The sequence below is a fragment of the Pelodiscus sinensis genome, chromosome 11 (assembly GCF_052426305.1).
Source record: "Pelodiscus sinensis isolate ZL-2025 chromosome 11, ASM5242630v1, whole genome shotgun sequence".
Taxonomy (NCBI): Eukaryota; Metazoa; Chordata; order Testudines; family Trionychidae; genus Pelodiscus; species Pelodiscus sinensis.
Genome location: NC_143062.1, coordinates 43575282 through 43596067, shown reverse-complemented (window position 1 = coordinate 43596067; position 20786 = coordinate 43575282). Strand labels below are relative to the sequence as shown.

At 44.4% G+C, this 20786-nt stretch overlaps 1 protein-coding gene across 4 annotated transcripts in view; it reads right to left on the bottom strand.

The window, feature by feature from the left end:
• The window catches only part of FRMD4B (FERM domain containing 4B), a 229783-nt gene that overhangs the window by 19760 nt on the left and 189237 nt on the right, over positions 1-20786 (bottom strand). For all 4 annotated transcript variants that reach the window (XM_075938573.2, XM_014571990.4, XM_006120015.5 and 1 more), the window contains 2 exons: positions 19509-19595; positions 838-914 (listed from right to left, as the gene is read on the bottom strand). In XM_075938573.2, coding sequence (XP_075794688.2) covers positions 838-914; positions 19509-19595 — 164 coding nt within the window. The remainder of the gene's footprint in view (positions 1-837; positions 915-19508; positions 19596-20786) is intronic.

The window sequence follows — 20786 nt, the reverse complement described above, 5'->3', positions numbered from 1 at the left end:
AGGAAGGGAAACAAAGGAGGCAGGAAGCAGACTGCTAGGTGGAAGCAGCACTGACGGAGAAAGGGAGTGGGGGGGAAAGAAGAGGAGAAAGGAAGATGGAAACAGAAAGAAGAGGGATTTCCTCAGAGCAAACGCTGGTCCTTTACAGAAGTGACTGTGAAACAAGTGCGAGGAAGGGCAGCAATACTGTGAACTCACATTTTCACTGGCGGTGCTTCCTCTCGTGCCCACGCACAGGCTGCGGACTAAGGAGGTGGAAGTCACTGTGGGGCTATGGATGTACATGAACCTGGGGGACTCTTGCCCCCTGTCCCATTGGTCCTGCTGTCCCTGGGACACCAGCCACAGTGAGCCTCTGGAGCTGACTCTAACAGGAGGACAACTTCTCCTCTGCAGATACTGCAATGTATGTCTATGGGCATTTATTGCCACTTACTAGAACTGGGTCCATTGAGAGTATAAGGAGGCCTGGGAACTGCCCATATTCAATTTGTAACAAATATGAGGCATTGAGCCGCTTTATAAATACACCTCAAAATTTCACCCCACATTGCAGCTCAGTCTTGTGGCCCTGTTTGTCCCTTTCCAGGAAACTGTCTTATCGTCAGTTATTGGAAACCACAGACCAAGCCCGTAGCCCTTACACAGCCCCTTTCTGCTCCCCAGACCTGAGGATTGGGCCCCACATCTCAAAGCAAAGAGGAAGATCAACATATTGTGTCCTCATGAAATCCTGGGTCATTGCAGCTCAATGAAACGAGAGCTCGACTGACACAGGGCTGAACTGTCCAATGTCTAAAAGGTTTGCTGTTACAGCTCCCACCACTCTGGTCTCACCTGCGTGGATCGTGAACTTCCACAGCAAATTTCTTTTCACGGAAATACAGGTTTTCCAGCTGTTTCCATTGAAATAGCTGTAAGTATTAGGAGAGAGAAAAAAACAAAACACAGTCACCCCAGGAATCACTGCTCTCTTCCCTACACCTTACTATTCGTTCCAATAAATACCAATCTTGGGGAAGCTCATGCTACAGCTAAAGATTAATTGTGCCAAAAGTCACTGCTCAAAGGACAAAACTGACGCATAAAGCAGATTTACAATGTTTGTTATAAACACTGTAAATTGCAGATCTGAATTGTGAACACAGCTGCTTTGGCCAATAACACATTTCATCTCACAGCGAAATGTTCGCGTCTCATCCAACTGTCTGTCTTGGAACGAGAGCTAAAGTACTTTTTGCTCTGATTAAAATGAAGATGTTAATATAAATGGTTGCACACCAGAAGTGATCTAAAATAATGTGCTCTTCTCTTTATGGCCTTTGCTCTCCCAATCAGTCACGGGGTGCACCGGGAAGTAATAAAGCAACAATTGCTTTGGAAAAGGCATGCTCTAGTTCTGACACATACTCTATGCAACAACCAGGCGAAGGGTTTTGAGAGATTTCTGGGTGGGGCCAGGTGAGAATGCACAGCACCCTGGCAGAGAGTTTGGGAGGAGCAACTCCAAATATCTTGTTGGAAACCAGGCATTTCCTGAGCATTTCACTCCTCGAGGCAGAGAAATGTTTTGGTTCTGAGTTTGTGCAGCACCTAGCACAGTGACATCTTGGTCCATAGCTGGGGTTCCTAAGTGTTGCAGGAGCACAAATGATAAAGAAACGTGCAAGCACCAGCAGGGGAACTGTTGTCTAGGGCAGCATTTCTCAAAAGATGGGTCACAACCCACCAGTGGATCACAAGAAGGTTCTGGATGGACTGTTGGCCTGGCGCGGGGCAGCGCTTTGGAGTACGAGCCTGCCCTGTGTTCACCAGCCAGTGGACCTTGCCCTATAGGGATAGGCCCTGCTGCCTGGCACTGTGACCTGGTGCATGGGGCTGCAGCACCACTCAGGTTTCTCCCAGCCTTCAGGGCCTCCAGCGCCAAGTCTGAGTGGCACTGTGACCCTACATGCTGGGCCACAATACCTGGGGTGGGGTGCCAGGCCAGGCCCGAGGGACAGGATTCACCGCTGGAGAGTAGATTGGGATTAGGGTTGTGATGTCAGTGCAGAGGTGAGTCAGTGTCCCGGACAGGGCGAGGGAGGAGGAGGAGAAGAAAGATGCTGGTCTATGATTTTGTTTCCCCCTTCCCGCAAATTTGAGCCCTTTATAAAAAAAGACAAAATGCAGCTGCCTTAGTAAAAAGTTTGGAAACCACTAGTCTAAGGAGACATTTTGCCCTAGTGCTCTGAGAGCTGCAACTGCTGGTCAGAACTCCCTGTGGATTTTCTTAGCCTACTCCTTCTGCATCAGCCAGTCATTACCTGAGGGGATAGCAAAGCAGGTTTTGCATCCATTCAACATGGTGCATTCTTAAGATTTCTGCCACAGGGTGAAAGCTTTTTGCTGCAGAAGGGGATGACTTGAATTTTCGGCTGTGACACCTGTGCAAAGCCACTTAACACCCGTGGGGTGCACTGGTGTCGCTAAGCGCATAGTCTGAGGAGAATGGAGTTGTACAGGTGTATCTGAGGGCCTAATTAGGCTTGCAGGCCCTCTCTGACTGGAGTCAGTGCATGAGATGGAAAGATGGTCAGAACCCTGGCTGAGTACAGGGCTGCGGTCAGGGGAAGAAATCTTTTCACTTGCAAACTGAGCAACTTTGCTGTGAAAATCACCAAGACACAATGAACAAGAAACACCTCCTCTGAGAATATCCCTTTTCCAAACCATCACTTTTTTGGGCAGAACCTGGCTTTAGATTTCTTAGCTAATTAATCAAACATTTCATTTGGCATCACACACAATATTACTTTTCCTCTCTAGGTAATATTTCAATGTCACATCACGGGTAACATACTTTCTGGGGAATACACCCACCATACGTGAGCATGGAATAACTTCAAGGTTCATAAAGCTAAATATTATGTCCTGCTTCATTTTAAAATTCACTTCTCATAGACCATAAATACAACAATCCAGATCACATGTTTGTGGCAAACTCTGGGGTAATTCTTTCAGTCCCCTTTCACTCTCTGGAATTCTGTTTTGCCCCAACTTTTCTCTCTCAGAATGTTATATTATTGCTATTAAACTCTGCCAAAGTAAAAAAAAAAAAAAAAAGGCTGTAATGAGAAATGACCTTTGTTTAAAAGAATCATTCACATTTGCAGATTACTGATTTTTTTTAACAGTGCTGCTTAAAGAGGAATCTACATATTGATGTATTAAATTAACATAAAAAGACAACTAGCAATGAAAAAGTAGCTGTTTGACAAAACTTATTTTTTTAAAAAAATATACTGCTTCTAGTTTAAGCTGGATTTTCTAAATGATTAATTCTACCAAGAATATAATTTATGCAATACCCCAGATGCAGTCCACAGAGAGAACTTGAAATCTAAAGAGCCATCACTCTATTACATTTGATATCCCCGAAACTACAGGTATGGGGCAGACAAATGCCCCTAACTCTCTGAAGAAGATTGTTCATGTGCTATAATACACCGCAACATTTTTACTAAGCATAGACGGGATATACAGCTACTTAGAATGATAGACTGGAATCCCCATACTTACCTAATTACAGAAAACGCGCAGTCTTGCTTCTTGTTAGTTTGGTTTTTAATCCCATTGTTTCAGAAAGTGAAGTTTAAAAAGACCATTCCCCTAACTCGCTTCCCCCCTGTGAAGCAGCTTTCTGCTTCCCTCTGCCGCTGAGTTTCAGCCTCCTAGGTGTAACTCTAGTTTCACAGGCTTAACTCCCACTGCTGACATGCTGCTGACATCACCAGCTGTATCAGCGACAACGCCCCCCCTCCCATTCCACCCTGTCCCCGCAGACAGCTAAACACAGAAGGAAGTTTCACAGAGGAAGGATATGCTTAGAGACAGCTGAATACTGCAGAATTCATCGGGGAATTCCACAGAAGTGGCTTCAAATTCTGTCTGCCTTGTGGCAGCTTTAAAGGCACAATCCTACCACAGTCCTTTTTAACTTCGGAAACATAACAGGTTCTACAGAAAGATTTGCGCTACATTCCCACTGTTTTCCCCTTCAGCTCTGTGTTCCCCCTCAGCTCAAATCCCAGATCTTGTAAAAACTACAGACATGCTTGAAATAAGTCTCAGAGGGACAGCCGGGTTAGTCTGTAACTTTAAAAACGAGTAGTCCTATGGCACCTGAGAGACTAACAAAATATATAGAGTCATGAGCTTTCGAGAGCAAAACCTACTTCCTCAGATGAGATGATCCCGACTGGAGAATAAAAGGAGACCCTCAGAAAAAGAAGAGAGAGGGAGAAAAAAATACCTGCCAGTAGTCCCAGTGTTTTAATTTTTTTTTCTCCCTCTCCCTTTTTATTCTGAGGGTCTCCTTTTTTTTCTCCAGTCAGGATCATCTCATCTGAGGAAGTGGGTTTTGCCCACGAAAGCATATGACTCTCTATATATTGTTAGTCTCTCAGCTGCCATAGGACTACTCGTTTTTAAAGTTACAGACTAACCCGGCTGTCCCTCAGACTTATTTCAAGCTTGTCTGTAGTTTTGACAAGATCTGGGACTTGAACTTTCTCCACTGACGCTCACCTCATCTGAGGAAGTGGGTTTTGCTCACAAAAGCTCATGATACTGTCTATTTTGTTAGTCTCTAAGGTGCTTCAGGACTACTCTTTATGCTTGAAATAAGATCTCTCCGAAGCACAGTCTCCCCCCCTCTGTCTTATCACCTGACTAATGATGAATCCTGTCACCTTTACCACTTCCGCTGGATTTTTTTTTTTTTTATGGAAAGGATACTAAATGCTTCCTGCCTGCCTGCCTGCCTGCGGGTTGTGTAAGACACTACCTGTTCTACAAGAAAACTGAGTGATCAAGATGGGGTTTGGCATATGACGAAGGAGGCAAAGCCCTCCACCTCAGTGAGTCTAAGTTCAAGAGAGAAGATTCTGGCCCCACAGACAGACATGATAAAAAACTCCAGTGAAAATATTGTCCTGTTGGGTTTGTGAACGCACTGCCAAACCCTGCTGTGCTCTGGAGAAGAAAATCTATAGTGCTGGGGAGGGGGAACATATGGGCTCTGTACTAGGGATTTTAAATATTGGTTAATTCAATAGTTGATTAACCTCATGAATTCTTAGCGCTTAGTCAACTATTCTATAGTCCCTGAGGGCGGAGCTGGCAGCCAGTGCGTTCTGGCCCCAGTCCAGAGGAGCTCCCTGCCACTCTGTGCTGCCGCCGCTGTATCAGAGGCAGCAGCATGAGGTGCCAGGTGGGAGCTGGTCTGCGAGGGGAGCCAGTTTAAAAACCAGCTCCCCTCGTGGCCTGTTGCCCTGTGCTGCTGCCTCTGATACATCAGTCCCTGTCCAGCACGGGGGGTGAGCTCCTGTACCTGGCACAAGCCGGAACTGCGACGTGCTGCCTGCCTGCCTGCCTGGCTCCTAATGCACTTTAAATACAAAGCTGCAACAGGGGTAGGTCTGGACCTGACACAAGCCAGGACTGAGCCATGCTGCTTGCCTGCCCAGCTCCAAATACACTTTAAATGCAGAGCCGCAGCAGGGGTAGGTCCTGGACTGAGCCAGGCTGCTGGCCAGCCTGCTAAACAATTTACTGGAGGGGTGGGGAGAAGAATGCGTGTAGTCTATAGCATTAACCTATAAGCTTTTGCTTATCAGTTAATCAACTACCCTATTACATCCCTACTCTGTACCAATGGAGAGGTCTCTGGGGGATCCAAAGAGTGAGAGGAAGCTGCAGAAAATGGTTGATTTTCCCATTTATATAGCGGGGGAAGGGAGGAGGTCCCATAACCAGATCTCAAAAGTAAGATTTTCTGCCTAGATATTTGTCGTATTCGTCTATATCCCTACATGCTGATCCATCTTTTGCCACCTCTCTACTAACCCCCTGCCCACAAATGTAAGCAAGCGGCACAGAAAGAAGGGAAATTACCCAGACAAGGCATTTTTGTCCTTGTCATTCTGTAGCACTCAGTCTCTGACTGACCTTTATTATTAAGACACAACCCGCTCAGTAATGTGGTGTCACATGAAGGCACGTTTAGCCATTTACTAGTTTTGTAGCCTCTCTTCTGTCTTCCCATAACTGAGAAATACTATTTAAAAGTGTATTGTAGGGCTAGTGAGAAATTCCAGTGAGATGGCCTCGAGGAGGGGAGTCCCCTATTTATCTCATTTCAGGGTTGGCATGGGCAGTTTACACTGTTACTCACTCAGAAGGGCTTGACCTTTGCCCCTGCCCCCAAATCTTGAGTCTATGTGCTCATTAAAAATGTCTGAAAAGTCTCAGAGGAGTTTGTACCTGCAAAAAAAAACGAGCAGTTCTATGTGGCACCTTAGCGACGAACAGATTTATTAGGGCATCAGCATATTTCCTAATACATCGGTTAGTCTGTAAGCTGCCACAAGACTTTGTTTTTTAAAATGTCCAGATGTTAAGTGCTAAGGTCAGCCAGCACAGAGGAACTACTGTTCTCAACGATATCTGCTACCTGCTTGGTCAGACAGGTGCATAATAAAAATGCATATTACAATGCACAAGCGTTAGGAGTAGGGATGAAAAAAATGAATAAAAATATCAACCATGTAACTGATGAAAATTCTACCGATTCTGTTGTTAGTCTCATAGACCGTTTAACCGTTAATGGTTAACCAGTTAAACTCTTTACATCCCTCTTTAATCCGGATGTGTATGGTCCAGGAACAACCATGATTCAGACCCTTACATGGCCCTTCCAAACCCCACACTCCCAGCCCCAGCGCTCTCCTGCACTCTCCCTCCCAGAACCCGCACCTCCTCTTTAAATACAGTGCATTCAGGATTTATCTTTTGGTGTTATACATGTAAAGCACTCTGTAATGGGTTGTCCAAATAAAAGCTTTACTAATAGACTTTGTTTACCTTTCATTATGGTGAGCAACCATGGCCTGGAAAATTCCATAATCCCACATAGCCTATTTCCCTGCCAAATTACAGAGGTACAAGTGTATAACACTGGGACTTCATTTAGTACATGTGACAGCACTCAACACACAACCCTCTACTGCACACCGACAGCTGTACAATGCCACAATACTTAGAATTTTCAACTTCAAAATGGTTTATTAACTAATTAATCCTTAAACAAGAAGCACATTAAGTATTTACAGATGGGTAAACCGAGACAGACAGGTCAAGTGAGCTCACAGACTTGATGCCTAAACTGCACTACCCTTTCTGTATTAAATAGAAAGCACTGCAGTTTTTTATTCCCAGTGCTTCATAATCTATATGATACATGTGACAGGTTTCTATCGTGCACTAGTAGATATGGTCAGAAGTTAATGTTGCATATAACTTTGCTTTGGTTGCTTTATTCTGCATCTATTGACATGAGAAATGCTAAAAATCAGTAATTGGTTTGAAGGCTACAGTTCGCTGTAGCAGGGATCTATGGGTTTGTTATATGTACTTACAGCATAGCATATTTTCAAATAACTACTAAGAAATAATAAACTGTTAGTTAATAACTTGTATGACTAAACAATATGCTCTCCTATGGTCTCCGAATTTACTGCATGCATATTTAAACACACACAGTTTTCCAATGGCATTTAGTATGAAACATATTTAAATCAAGTAATTATACTTCTATCCTATCCTTTTAAAAAAATGAATGACTGTCTAGGTAATCACTGAATAATATGTGGGCAAATAATATTTACACAGAGTAACTTAAAAATAAATAAGAAAATAAAATCTAATGACCTTCTATTAGTGATGAGTAAATTAAGGTGTTTCTTCCTTATTTTCTGAAAGAAATAGAGACAGGCCATAAGGGATGAACAGGAAAAGAAAGGCCACTGAATATAGGAGAAAAATCAAAGGGAGTGAACCAGATTTGTACAAGATTCTGCTTACAAATAGATTTTCCAGATCAGAGGCCAAATCCTGAGGTCCAGACTCCAGGAAGCTCCCACTGCACAAATCCTTTCCCTGTTAAACCTGACCTGAATCTGTATAAACCTGTTCTAAAATCACTACCTAATTTTCACCTCTTTTAATATATACATGTAGCAAAATGGAAAGGGAAGGCAGGAAGAACAATTAGAAATAATTAACATAATTAAAATGTTTTTGTGAATAGTCTGCAATCTGCATAAATTACCTTAATCCAGATACATGCATCTGAGCTAATAAGTGTTTATAAAAACACTTGTCCATCCATTTACATCATTGAAGACTCCCATTAAGTTCAATGGGAGACATGAGTGACTCCAAGTGCAGAATTTGGCCCTGTTTTTTTTTTTTTTTTAAAGACATGAGAAGATCCTTGGAAAGGAAAAGCTAGTTAGCAATGCCTAATTGTCCATAAGCATTAAGCAGAACTTCATTTATGAATAGCAACCTCTGAAGGATTTATTTGGGTCTATTTTTAATGTACCTTCATTTCTATCATTCTAAATCTGCTTACATTCTTCAGTTCCATGTTACGAGGCAGAAAACCGCTCTCCCCTCCCACTTAACTGAAAGTGAGTGAGAGAAGTAAGAATATAAGGCTAGACATAACTGGGACAAACCAATGGTCCATATAGGCCTGTCTCCTGTCTGAAAGCGGCTAGTGACAGACACTTCAGAGGGAATTAACAGAATAGGGCATTTAACTCAGTATTGTCGAGCCCAACGTCTGGCTGTTGGAGGTTTAGGGACAACCAGAGCATGGGGTTGCATCTCTGACCATCCTAGCCCACAGTGACTGACGGAACTACCGCCCACAAACATTCCCCATTCTTTTTTGAACCAGGTGATACTTCAGGTCTTCACAGTCTCCCTGGCAACCAGTTTCTCAGGATGACTATGTGCTGAGTGAAGGAGTCTTACCTTATGTTAGTTTTTAATCTGCTTCCTATTCATTTCATTGGGTTGACTCCTGGTTCTTGTGTTATGTGAAGGGGTATCCTCATTTAGTACCAAGCATACATCTTCATTCCTCTCAGTATTTACTCTTCTTGCATTCATGTACAAGCATTTATAAAATCTGTCAGTATTTCATTGTCCTCATGTGATGCAATGAATGAGACTCTCTTTTGTGTCACTGTTTCTCTTCAGTTCCTACCTTTATTTTATCAACATCTATCCCCTCCTCTTTACTAGGATAGAGGGTCCCCTTTAATAAATCCTCCCCCATGGAATGTATCTGTCTGAACCATAGGCTCCTCTGCATGCCAGCTGTCTCTTCATTTAAAAAATCCTCTATGAACTTTTTAGTTTTACATGCCAGCAATCTGGCTCTGGTTTGATTTAGGTGAAGCCCGTCCATGCTGCACAGGCTCCTCCTTTCCCAAAAGTTTCCCCAGTTCTTAATTGATCTAAACCCCTCCTCCCTACACCATCATTTCATCCATGCATTGGGACCCTGCAGTTCTGCCTGTCTACCCGGCCCTGCACGTGGAACTGGACGCATTTCAGAGAACTGCATTTCAGAGGACTGCTTTGGAGGTCCTGGACTTTAATCTCTTACCTAGCAACCTAAATTTGGCTTTTAAGACCTCTCTCCTACCATTCCCTCTGTCACTGGAACCTACATGCACCACAACCACTGGCTCCTCCTCTGCACTGCAGACGTCTGTCTGGACATCTCAGCAGATCTGCTATCTTTGTACACTCCAGGCAATTTACCGTATAGTTCTCCCAGTCATCACAAACCCAATTAACTATATTTTTAATAATTAAACATATCCAAGGTAGATACAAAAAACATCAAGGAATCATCAGGACCATATTATGAAACAATAACCCTGTTCAGTAATATACCATTCATTCGATTATCCTTAGTATGAATCCCCATATCAAACAGAAATGTGCTCAATCTAAATCAACGATGTAGCTTCAACAAGTGGGAAACAGAGAAGGACGGAAGGTGAAAGAATCACTCCTGGTGTAAAACATGACTGCGGACATCAATTCATCCTGGCTTATGACTAGGTAGAGTTGGACTGACTGTGCATGCACTTGTGTGGGTTATAATCATGGAAGATTTTAAAGGAGACTTTTCATACACTGAAGATGCTGGAGAGATGCTCTATGAGAGAGGTGGTCATTTCTGATCCAGAAAAACTGGTTATAGACCACACTGTCCTTCCAATTCAAAGGCAGTCATGCATTTGCAAGAGAAGAGGTCGTTTTTGGCAATATTTAATAGTTAGTCATTTAAATACAAAGTAGACGGTGATGAAGCAACTCACATTAGGAATGTTGTACAACATGTATACGTCAGCTCATGATTCAAGCAACCAGACTGCTCTGGGGAAAATAATATTGCAGTATAAAATAATTATTTTTTTTCCTCAAAAAGACACTTCAGAATTATGGATCCACATGCATTGTAACACAAATGGATTAAAATTATTCTCACCAAGCATAACATTTTCTAGGCAGAAATATCTGCTTGAAAGACATTTTTAAAAGCATATAAATGTCATTTATTACCATGAAAAGTTAGAAGACACTTGCCACTAGATTTTCTGCTATTATTTCTCAAAGTGCCAGTGATACTTGGATTAAAACTGGATAGTGTCATGGTGAATCAGGCCATGGACTTGTGCTTTTATTGGACTACTCTTTCTTTATTAGTAGTAGTTTATTTCTATCATGGGAGCACATAGGAGCCCCAGATCTGGACCAGGACTTTAGTGTGTTAGGTACTATACAAACTCAAAACAGAGACACCTTCTTACCTACCACATCCCCACCTCTTTCCACAAATATAAGGGGCTTGAGAGTTTGCTTGTCTCTATGTTCACCAATGCATATTGGGACATCTACCTGGGCACTGATTTCTGGTCCCTTCTTCCAAGTGGGATAGGACCTGAGGGGTTACTACTTAAATTAGTCACCTTATCAGCCCCTCCTAGCCAGCCTGCCTTCCTTTCTCCCCAGCACCACCCTATTCCTTTTTCACACATTTCCTTCCTGTGCTCTTTTTAAACACCTTTTCTGGTCACTAGCTAATTACCTGATTAATTTCCTAACCTCAGTCTGACCCAGTAACCTGGGGCTCACTTGGCCAATTAGGCATTTTCACAGCAACCTGATGAGTGCAAATAGTGACCATGGTTCATCTCTCAGCACTCTGTCATACCCTGCCCCATATGGCTTATAATCCAGAGACAAGATGAGGCACAACAGGTAGACACACACAGGTGAAGGAGTAAAGGAAGCAAATGGCTAGAAGGCCGGGCCCAGCGGGTAGTGATCAACGGTTCGATGTCAGGATGGAGGTCGGTTTCTAGTGGAGTGCCCCAAGGTTCGGTTCTAGGACCGGTTTTGTTCAATATCTTTATTAATGACCTGGATGAGGGGATAGATTGCACCCTCAGCAAGTTTGCAGATGACACTAAGCTAGGGGGAGAGGTAGATACGCTTAAGGGCAGAGATAGGGTCCAGAGTGACTTGGACAAATTGGAGGATTGGGCCACTAGAAATCTCATGAGATTCAACAAAGACAAGTGTAGAGTCCTGCACTTGGGACGGAAGAATCCCAAGCATAGTTACAGGCTGGGGACCAACCAGTTAAGTAGTAGTTCTGCAGAAAAGGACCTGGGGGTTACAGTGGATGAGAAGCTAGATATGAGTCAACAGTGTGCCCTTGTAGCCAAGAAGGCTAATGGCATATTAGGATGCATTAAGAGGAGCATTGCCAGCAGATCCAGAGATGTCATTATTCCCCTTTATTCGGCTTTGGTGAGGCCACATCTGGAGTACTGTGTCCAGTTCTGGGCCCCCCACTACAAAAAGGATGCGGACACATTGGAGAGGGTCCAGCGGAGGGCAACCAAAATGATTAGGGGTCTGGAGCATATGACCTACGAGGAGAGGCTGAGGGACTTGGGTCTGTTTAGTCTGCAGAAGCGAAGAGTGAGGGGGGACTTGATAGCAGCCTTCAACTTCCTGAAGGGAGGTTCCAAAGAGGATGGAGAGAGGCTGTTCTCAGTAGTGACAGATGGCAGAACAAGGAGCAATGGTCTCAAGTTGTGGTGGGAGAGGTCCAGATTGGATATTAGGAAAAACTATTTTACTAGGAGGGTAGTGAAGCATTGGAATGGGTTACCTAGGGAAGTAGTGGAGTCTCCATCCCTAGAGGTGTTTAAGTCTCGGCTTGACAAAGCCCTGGCCGGGTTGATTTAGATGGGATTGGTCCTGCCTAGAGCGGAGGGCTGGACTTGACGACCTTCTGAGGTCTCTTCCAGTTCTGATTCTATGATAAGGGGATGGTTGGATGAAATAACATGATCTTGGTAACTAATTGACCATTCATTTCCAGTTGGAAATAGGTCAATGGAGGGATGATAGGAGTTGCTATAGGGAACTTTCTGGGTGTCTGGCTGGTGAGTCTTGCCCACATGCTCAGGGTTTAGCTGATCGCCATATTTGGGGTCAGGAAGGAATTTTCCTCCAGGGTAGATTGGCAGAGGCCCTGGAGGTTTTTCGCCTTCCTCTGTAGCATTGGGCACAGATCACAGCTGAAGGACTCTCTGCATGTTGGGGCCTTCAAAGTATTGGAAGGCTTCAATATCTGAGACATAGGTGAGAGGATTATTCTAAGAGGGGTGGGCGAGATTCTGTGGCCTGCACGGTGCAGGGGGTCAGACTAGATGATCATAATGGTCCCTTCTGACCTTAAAGTCTATGAGTCTATGAGTCAAAGAAACATGAACTGCAGGAAAGTGTGTTTTTTTTAAAACCCTGAAATAACAGAATGGTCAATCAGGCCTGAAGTTCTGAAGAAAAGCAAATTTACTTGAACATTTTCTATACAAGGCTGATGGCAATGTTCCAGGTGGGCTGGACTTTGGAGGGAGAGCCAATTTTAGGGGAGAGACATTTACCAGAAGCTTCTAGGAGGCAATTAATGCACCCGTAGCTTTGTGCAAGAAAATGGTGGGTGACTCCCCCAGAGCATCTTAATGAGGAGTGAAAATCTGAAGACACAAAATATAAAACTTCTGGCGTTGGGATCTGAGTGAGTACTTTGGCTGAGCACAGATACCGAACAACAGGGTACATACTCAGTGTAATTCTGGGGCTGAGCAGAGGATATTTACAGGCCAGAACAAAGCATTTACCCAGAGCCATATTATCCTCACAATCATGGAGACTAGAATCCTTAGGCTCTTTAGTTTTAAGTACACCGCAAGCGATCATTTGTGGAGGTCAGGGGTGCATGGAAGGTGGTGATGACATCCTTTTTGTTTTAAGCATCTCATCTGCAGGCACATGCTGTGGTTTTTCCTTTCAAAGGAAAATCAGAAAATGTATTCAAAGCAGTTAGTGCGTGCACATGAGGATTAATATCCTTCTCCAACCTTATTCTCCATATGGGATCCTATAATTGGGCATTGGGCTTTGTAACTAATGCTGAGTTGGTAATAGAGGGAGATTCTGCATATTAAATCCTTAGTCAGAAGGAGAGGTTTATAGAACCTTTTCTACTGAGGAATTCTTTTTCTAATGTCCCAAAAATCAATCCATATTTTCACTTGATTGACAGTCCTGGCAAAATCCATAGACATTTTGCAACAACCAAGCAAACCAACCATAAAATGTGTGTTTTTAAAGGGATGAAGCTCAAACAACTGTCTGGATCTAGAAGTCACTAGACTATGCTTTTCATAGAATAGTCTTATTACAAGCCCTGTGTTTATTTTCAATCAGTATCTGGATTCTAACTCAAAGGCTTCTCCTGGGTGAGAAATATACAAATGGGATCTTCGCATAATTAGAAGAGCTTGCTGAGAATTCAGTGCCAATTCTGTTGTATTCTGAACAGCTGAACAATGCAGGACAGAAAATGCATATTAAGAAATAGTTTTACAAGAGAAAACGTGCAGCAGCAAGATTTAGATACCTATTTCTTCATTTTGTAAAAACCTATCATATGCATTATCTATTTTCAAAGCTAATATGCTTTAAACAACACTCCTGAAGGCTATTGTGAGGGGAAGGAAATTGATATTGAAATATCTGTCACTTTAATACAGCACCTTAATAAGATCTATTTTTTGCATTGAGGCATTAGAACTACATTCAGTACTGCAGTATCTCGAATACAGGAATAGGCCAGACCAGGAGAAAACTTAGCTGAGCTTGCTTACTTTCTGACTAACGCTGCCATTATCTTTTCAAATTTCCTTTCTCATTAGATCACCAGACAGTGGTTTACTGCAGTATATAATGGAATCTCATTTCATTTTCAGACACAAAGGTATTGCATATTAATAAGCTGGATAGTGTTCTACGCAAATGGAAGAGCCATCCTGTGTTCTAAATGGACACAAAGGGCTTTGGACGGCAGAACAGTGTTACTTAGAAGAAGGCGGCTGGCCAGGATACCTGTGTTATCGCTTAATCTATTCAACAGGGAATCTGGAATGGGATCTTTCGATAACATCTGCACAATCAACAAAGATGAGCAGAAGACACCTTACTTCATGGTCTGAATGCAGGCTTTTGGTGCCATAACAGGACTGCAGCATGCTGGGCTTGAGTTTAAAAATGAGTGTGGGTTCTGAAGCCATCTGTCAAATATCTCAATGATCTTACGTCCCAGAGCGGAGAGTATTTATCACCTGAGCCATACTGACACTTAATGTGTCGGTCCATTTCCTCTCATTCATGGAAATTCCCTGGGCCTTTGGAGATGTAAGCCAGAAAAATCTCCCAAACCTCATCGGCATATCTCAGCGCTGGGACACAGCGATTTCCTCAGCTCCCCCATAGCCAGTGACAGAGCTGCTACTAATATCAAGGGCAGGCTGGGCTTCTTGGAAAAAAGCCAGTCCTGCCTACTGAAGTTAGTGACAGTTCTGTCAGCTTAAAACTACTTCCAAACATAATCAATGTATCGGTCATAATTAACGTGAGGGGCAGGCTAGATGCCCTCTTGAGCACCCTTCCAGTTTTACATTACTGTGACTCTGACGTTTATGCAGGATCTTTCTTTTAGTGACCCCAATAGCCTCAATAAAATTAAAAAAACAAAACTGCGCCACCCTTCAAGTTAGATACATCAGAAGTGTGTGTGCAGCTGATTAACACAGGAAGTGAGACCTGCCATGTCAAAATGTAACCAACAGTGGGCTGGGCTTTCCTGTTTTTAAAGATGTAAGTGATGGCTGGGTGAAGAAACAATCACGGACAGCTGGTGGGGCGGGAAAGCCTTCCTCAGGCGAGGAGTTCCTTCGTGAACACTTCCATTAGCTTTAACAGGACTGTTCACACGAAGGCTGGGCCCTTGATGACAAACCGAGGTGCTGGCCCTGCCAACACTCATGCAAAGGGGTAGGTAGCTGCTTTATGGGACTGTGCACATGGAGAACCTTACACATGCATAAGTGTTCTCCAAGCTGCGGATTACCTATGTAGAGATTATTTCATCCATCTTCGCTTCAGAAGTTGCTTTCAGTGAGGCTCTTTTTATCTCTGGACTGCAGCTCGCCTCGCTGATCCAGTCTGTTGACTTCAGTATGCAGTGTGGCCTTCTATGCCTAGAGCAATATGGGGGGCCTGAGGGTCCTCTCTTTTAAGAAGAGTTTTCCATTGTCCTTTCATTGCCATTGTGTCAATCCAAGTGGGTCTAGTTAACGTGTTTTAATTGAACACAGGCTTGGAGAGTTTCTCATGAGTGAATCATAGAATTGTAGAATACTAGAACTGGAAGGGACCTTGAGAGGTCATTGAGTTCAGTCCCCTGCCCTCATAGCAGGACCCAGTACCATCTAGACCATCCCTGATAGATGTCTATCCAACCTGCTCTTAAATATCTTCAGAGATGGAGATTCTACAACCTCCCTAAGCAACTTATTCCAGTGTTTAACCACCCTGACAGCTAGGAAGTTTTTCCAAAAGTCCAACCTAAACCTCCCTTGCTGCAGTTTCAGCCCATTGCTTCTTGTCCTATATCCTCAGAGGCCAAGGAGAACAATTTTTCTCCCTCCTCCTTGTGACACCCTTTTAGATACCTGAAAACCGCTATTATGTCCTCTCTCAGTCTTCTTTCCAAACTAAAGAAGACCAATTCCTTCAGTCTTCTTTCATAAGTCATGTTCTCTAGATCTTTAATCATTCTTGTTGCTCTTCTCTGGACCTTTTCCAATTTCTTCACATAATTCCTTAAATGTGGTGCCCAGCACTGGACACACTACTCCAATTGTGGCCTAATCAACATTCCACTGAATATTATCAACGGAAAACAATATTAAATACAAAAAATGAAGCCATCTCCAGCAGCAGCTTTTAAAGAATGCGGAGAACAGGCGTAGGCAGAATGCAGTTACGGTGCTGGGACTTAGCCAGCAGACTGCAATTCTGACACCTGCTAAAAGGGCCAGGCATGAAACCTCAGAAGCTTTCCAGCCCCAGCAAGTATCTGTGGATCTTTGTAGACCAAGCAAACCAGCGTGCTGTCAGTTGCATTTTAACACGCCCTCTCTCTCTTACTCTGTTAATCCAACACACACTCGTTTTTTAAGGTAGCTATCTTGGTTGGGTGGCTCACAAGGAGGATTCCTTGACCACTTTCCCAACTGGTTAAGGATACGTATCAGAGCACTTTTGATCCATGACCCAACAGCAGGATAACTGTTGTGTGGAGCCTGCCATGAGGGCTATTGTCAGTTTGGCTCCAGCCAGAAGAGGCAAAGCAAGAAACTTCCTGAAAATCCAATGCTAGCAGCACTTCAGTGCAGAAAGATGGACAGTCTACCTCAGGGGCGGGCAATAAAAAGGTGGTGGGTCACCAGGATTAGGCACTGGTGGTCCACTGCCACTATATTTACCTGCACCTCCACAGGAACGGGCGATTGCAGCTCCCATTAGCTGGGAACGGCAATCTGCGGCCAATGAGAGCTGTGATCATCCGTACCTGTGGAGGCGCAGGTAAGTACCTCAGTGTGGGGCCCACCAGAGGCTACCCTAGTGATCCGGATCCAGCCCACCCCTGCTCCACAATATTTGCCCATCCCTGGTCCACAGGCTCTTGGGTCATCCCTCTCCCACACTGCCTGGAAAGAAGGTTGTGTTTGGGGTTGTGGTGCAGAGTATCCACAGACGTAGACTAACATTGCGATGAGCTACACAGCCTCCTCGCCCTCTGGACTGACCTTCTCAGAGTCACTGATTTGAAAACATACCAAAAATGAATCAATGCTATTTCTAGCCACAGGCAAATGGCAGAGGATGACAGGAAGTGTGACTGTAATTCAAACCTGAGCAAATGGCCTGCACCTCTTTTGTGCGCAGATAAAAAAATTCTGCAATAGATCTCCGTGTCTTACCTCCCCACAAATCTAGTCAGTGTCTGTTCACCTCTGCTTACTTATGCACCCCTTTCTCCCTGGAAACAGAGCTACCCTAATTATGCTCACTGCTAACTGGAGCAGGGTGCTTCACACTCCAGACATGGACCCACCCTTTGTGTCAAGAATCTGTTGGCACATTTCTCCCTCATTGCTGGTCCATGGCCTTGTGTTAAAATAGATCACTGTTTCAAAGAGTCTATGAGCGTCGGACTTTCCATCCATCTTCATGCTGCTCTGCCCCTTTGTTCTGTGCTCTAAACGGGGTTGTTAACATTACAGCAAGGCACTCAAGGGGTGCTGCTGTGAATGATCTGCCAACTTTTCCATTGCAAAGCCCGCCACTGATTCGTACACAAAAGGGCGCCACCGGTGTAAGGGCGGCCGGATGTGGCGGTTGGCATTCGGGCCTTGCCGACCTGTGGCAATCCAATCTGCCCAGCTGGCGTGGAGAACGGTTACCCCACAGGTACAACAGGAATTCAACGAATACTAGTTTAGCTGCACACACACTTTCTTGCCCTGGGTGCTGGACATAACTGGCTCCGTCCATCGAGTGTTTTCAACAATTGCCCAGAGAAGGCAATTTTCAGTTTCCTTTTGCCAAGGTCTAAACTGATCGGAAGAAGGGGCTGCTGGCAGCATGCTCGCTCCTGCCCAGATCCCAGGGGTAGGAAGTACACCCGCAAACTAGTTCTGCATAGCTTCTGTGACTCAGACATGCAGGGGACAGAGGAGACCCGGCTACAAGAGAGAAACCAGGTGTATCTCCCCCATAGCAGTTTGTGCACATGCTGAATCTCCACCCCACCCCCCGCCACCTAATTCAGGAAGCCAATTTTCTATAGACATCCTGGGCTCATTCCAAGCTCTGAATGGGACTCAGTCAGCTAGAACAGTTCCCGTGCACCTCACGTGCTTGGGTGGTAGGACAGCTTGCCAGCAGTGGTGCCTGTTAGGGCTTGCTGATAGGCGGCTTGTAGGGAGCCAGTGAGGGGATACAGGGCCCTCTGCTTTGCTTTAGAAATGGAGACGCATGGCAGGAATTACTCAGCTTCCCAGAATGGATGAGAGGTAAAAAGAGGAACCTCGGACATTCCAGCACATGCTCTCACCTACCAATACACACAGCCAGGGAATCAGCAACTTGGCATACAGCCTCACCAAGGGTTCAAGCAATATCTCACCCATGCAAGACACTGGACTGGTCTTCTGGCCTGATTCACTGATCATGGGAGCCCTGAAAATCTGCGCATATCTGCTTTGTCTCAAACTGCAGATACCCATGGATGTGGATGCAGTTATCCACAGCTCATTTTTGAGGGGTCACCAAATGAAATTAATAGGCAACAGGTTTAAAACAAACAAAAGGAAGTATTTCTTCATGCAACACCCAGCCCACCTGTGGAACTCCTTGCCAGAGGATGTTATGAAGACCAGGACTTCAACAGGGTTAAAAAAAGGAACTAGATACATTCATGGAGGTTAGGTCCACCAATAGCTATTAGCCAGGATGGGTAGGAAAGGTGTCCCTTGTCTCTGTTTGTCACGGGACAAAAATGAGTAACAAGGAAGGGATCAGTTGATGATTACCTGTTCTGTTCATTCCCTTTGGGGCCTCTGGCATTAGCCACGGTTGGCAGACAGGATACTGGGCTAGATGGACTTTTGTTCTGACCCAGTATGGCCGTTTTATGTAACACTGCAAATTTGCAACTATCTTCTTTATAGCCACAGGTATCCCCATCTGCAGATGTCAGTGCAGATATCCGCAGTTCATTTCTGTGGATAAAGATGCAGATGGCGCTGCTGGGCATTTCACACACACGCTCCACCCACAGAAATCAAGAGAGATTTTGCCTGAGGAAATACTAAAGCCAGGACCAATGCTTCTGAACCCATGGAAAGCAGAGACCCCTAGCTACGTCTGTGGGATGATCTAGTGAGGTTGTTAAAAGTCTGGTAGTGAATGTGCAGAGACCTTTACATTCATCAGCAGCACATGTGATCCCAGCTTTTGTATCGCCGCTGGAGAAGAAATATGCTTTCCCGCTCCAATTTTCCAGAATTCATGGTGTCTAAAGCTTTCGTTTTCCTTGGGACTCTCACTAGTCATGGCTTAAAAAAAAAAAGACACATTTTGACATAGCAAAAAATACAACAACTTACTTTTCTAGGCTTGACTTTGTCTTGCAAGTCGTATTGTCCTATTCCTTTATAACTGATGCCAAGCCACCACGGGATTCCTTGTTTATCCTGTAAAATGGAAGAACACAAGAGCCAAGGTCTAATTAGGAGTTAGGTAAATACTATACAATCTTTGAATTTTTTGTTTCATTCTGTGACAAGTATCAGCGGGTTACTCTGCAAACAAACCTGCAATCAAGCAGCGAGATTGTTATGCAAGGGCTCTGCCATTGTCGGCTCAGACGGAGCAGAGGCAAAATGGGAGCTGTCTATTGGCCAGGGCAAAGGCAATGAAGATGTGGGTGTTGCTCCCTGCATGAGTGACTGTAGGGGAGGAAAGGCCGTGAGGCAGCAGAGGGTGCGGCCAATGGCTGTGTATACAATACAGCTGCACTGCATGATAGCTAACTAGCTAACTAAATAAATGCAGAAAGAGAACAGAAGACTGCTCGAATGGCCCTCATCCACCATAGTTACTGGTCATGGTGTCGAATGCTCCTCATCTACCATAGTTACTGGCCATGATCCCAGCTGGAGAGACACCCTAACATGCAAGAAAGCCTTTTTCGGCCCATACTTTGCCCATTTATGCAGGATTTGTTTCCAGTATTATTTAACTACTGCCTCACCCTCCTAAAAAAACTGTCCAGATACACAGAAACTTTGTTAGCGGGGGGGGGGGGAGAGGGGTTGGTCTGCAGCTCCTACAGATGTGCCTGTGCTATCATTAAGCTACCATCGCTCTGCAAGTATGGGGGTGCAGGCTGCACAAGCCTGCCTGATCCCCTTGGTTTGTATTCGACTGTGCAGCCAGTACTTCAGCCCCTGCCACCATGTTCTCACGGATATTTTTAGTGAGCCAGGTTGTCATGGTCATGAGGGATGGGCAACAGCCTGGGGAGTGAGGGGCTAGCTGTTCCTAGCCAGGTAGCAATCAGCCAATAGAAATGCAGGTAGGAATTTTAAACTGGGACAAAGGAATTTTTGGTTAGGAATTTTCTAGTCTTGATTAACCATCTGCCCTGCCTCTGGAGAAGTGTAACCACCTGCAAGCTAGACGTGATACCCAGTGTAATTAGGATGACAGGATTACAGGGACGTTTGGGGAGATTTGTCCTTGGGCAGCTGACTCTCCAGATACTGAGGGGGACAGACAACATATCCCTCTCCAAGAAAAGACTCTTCACCATCTATAAGTAAGGCAAAGTCTAGATAAATCCATTAGGTTTTATTGTTTAGGAATGGGAATCTGATGTCTGT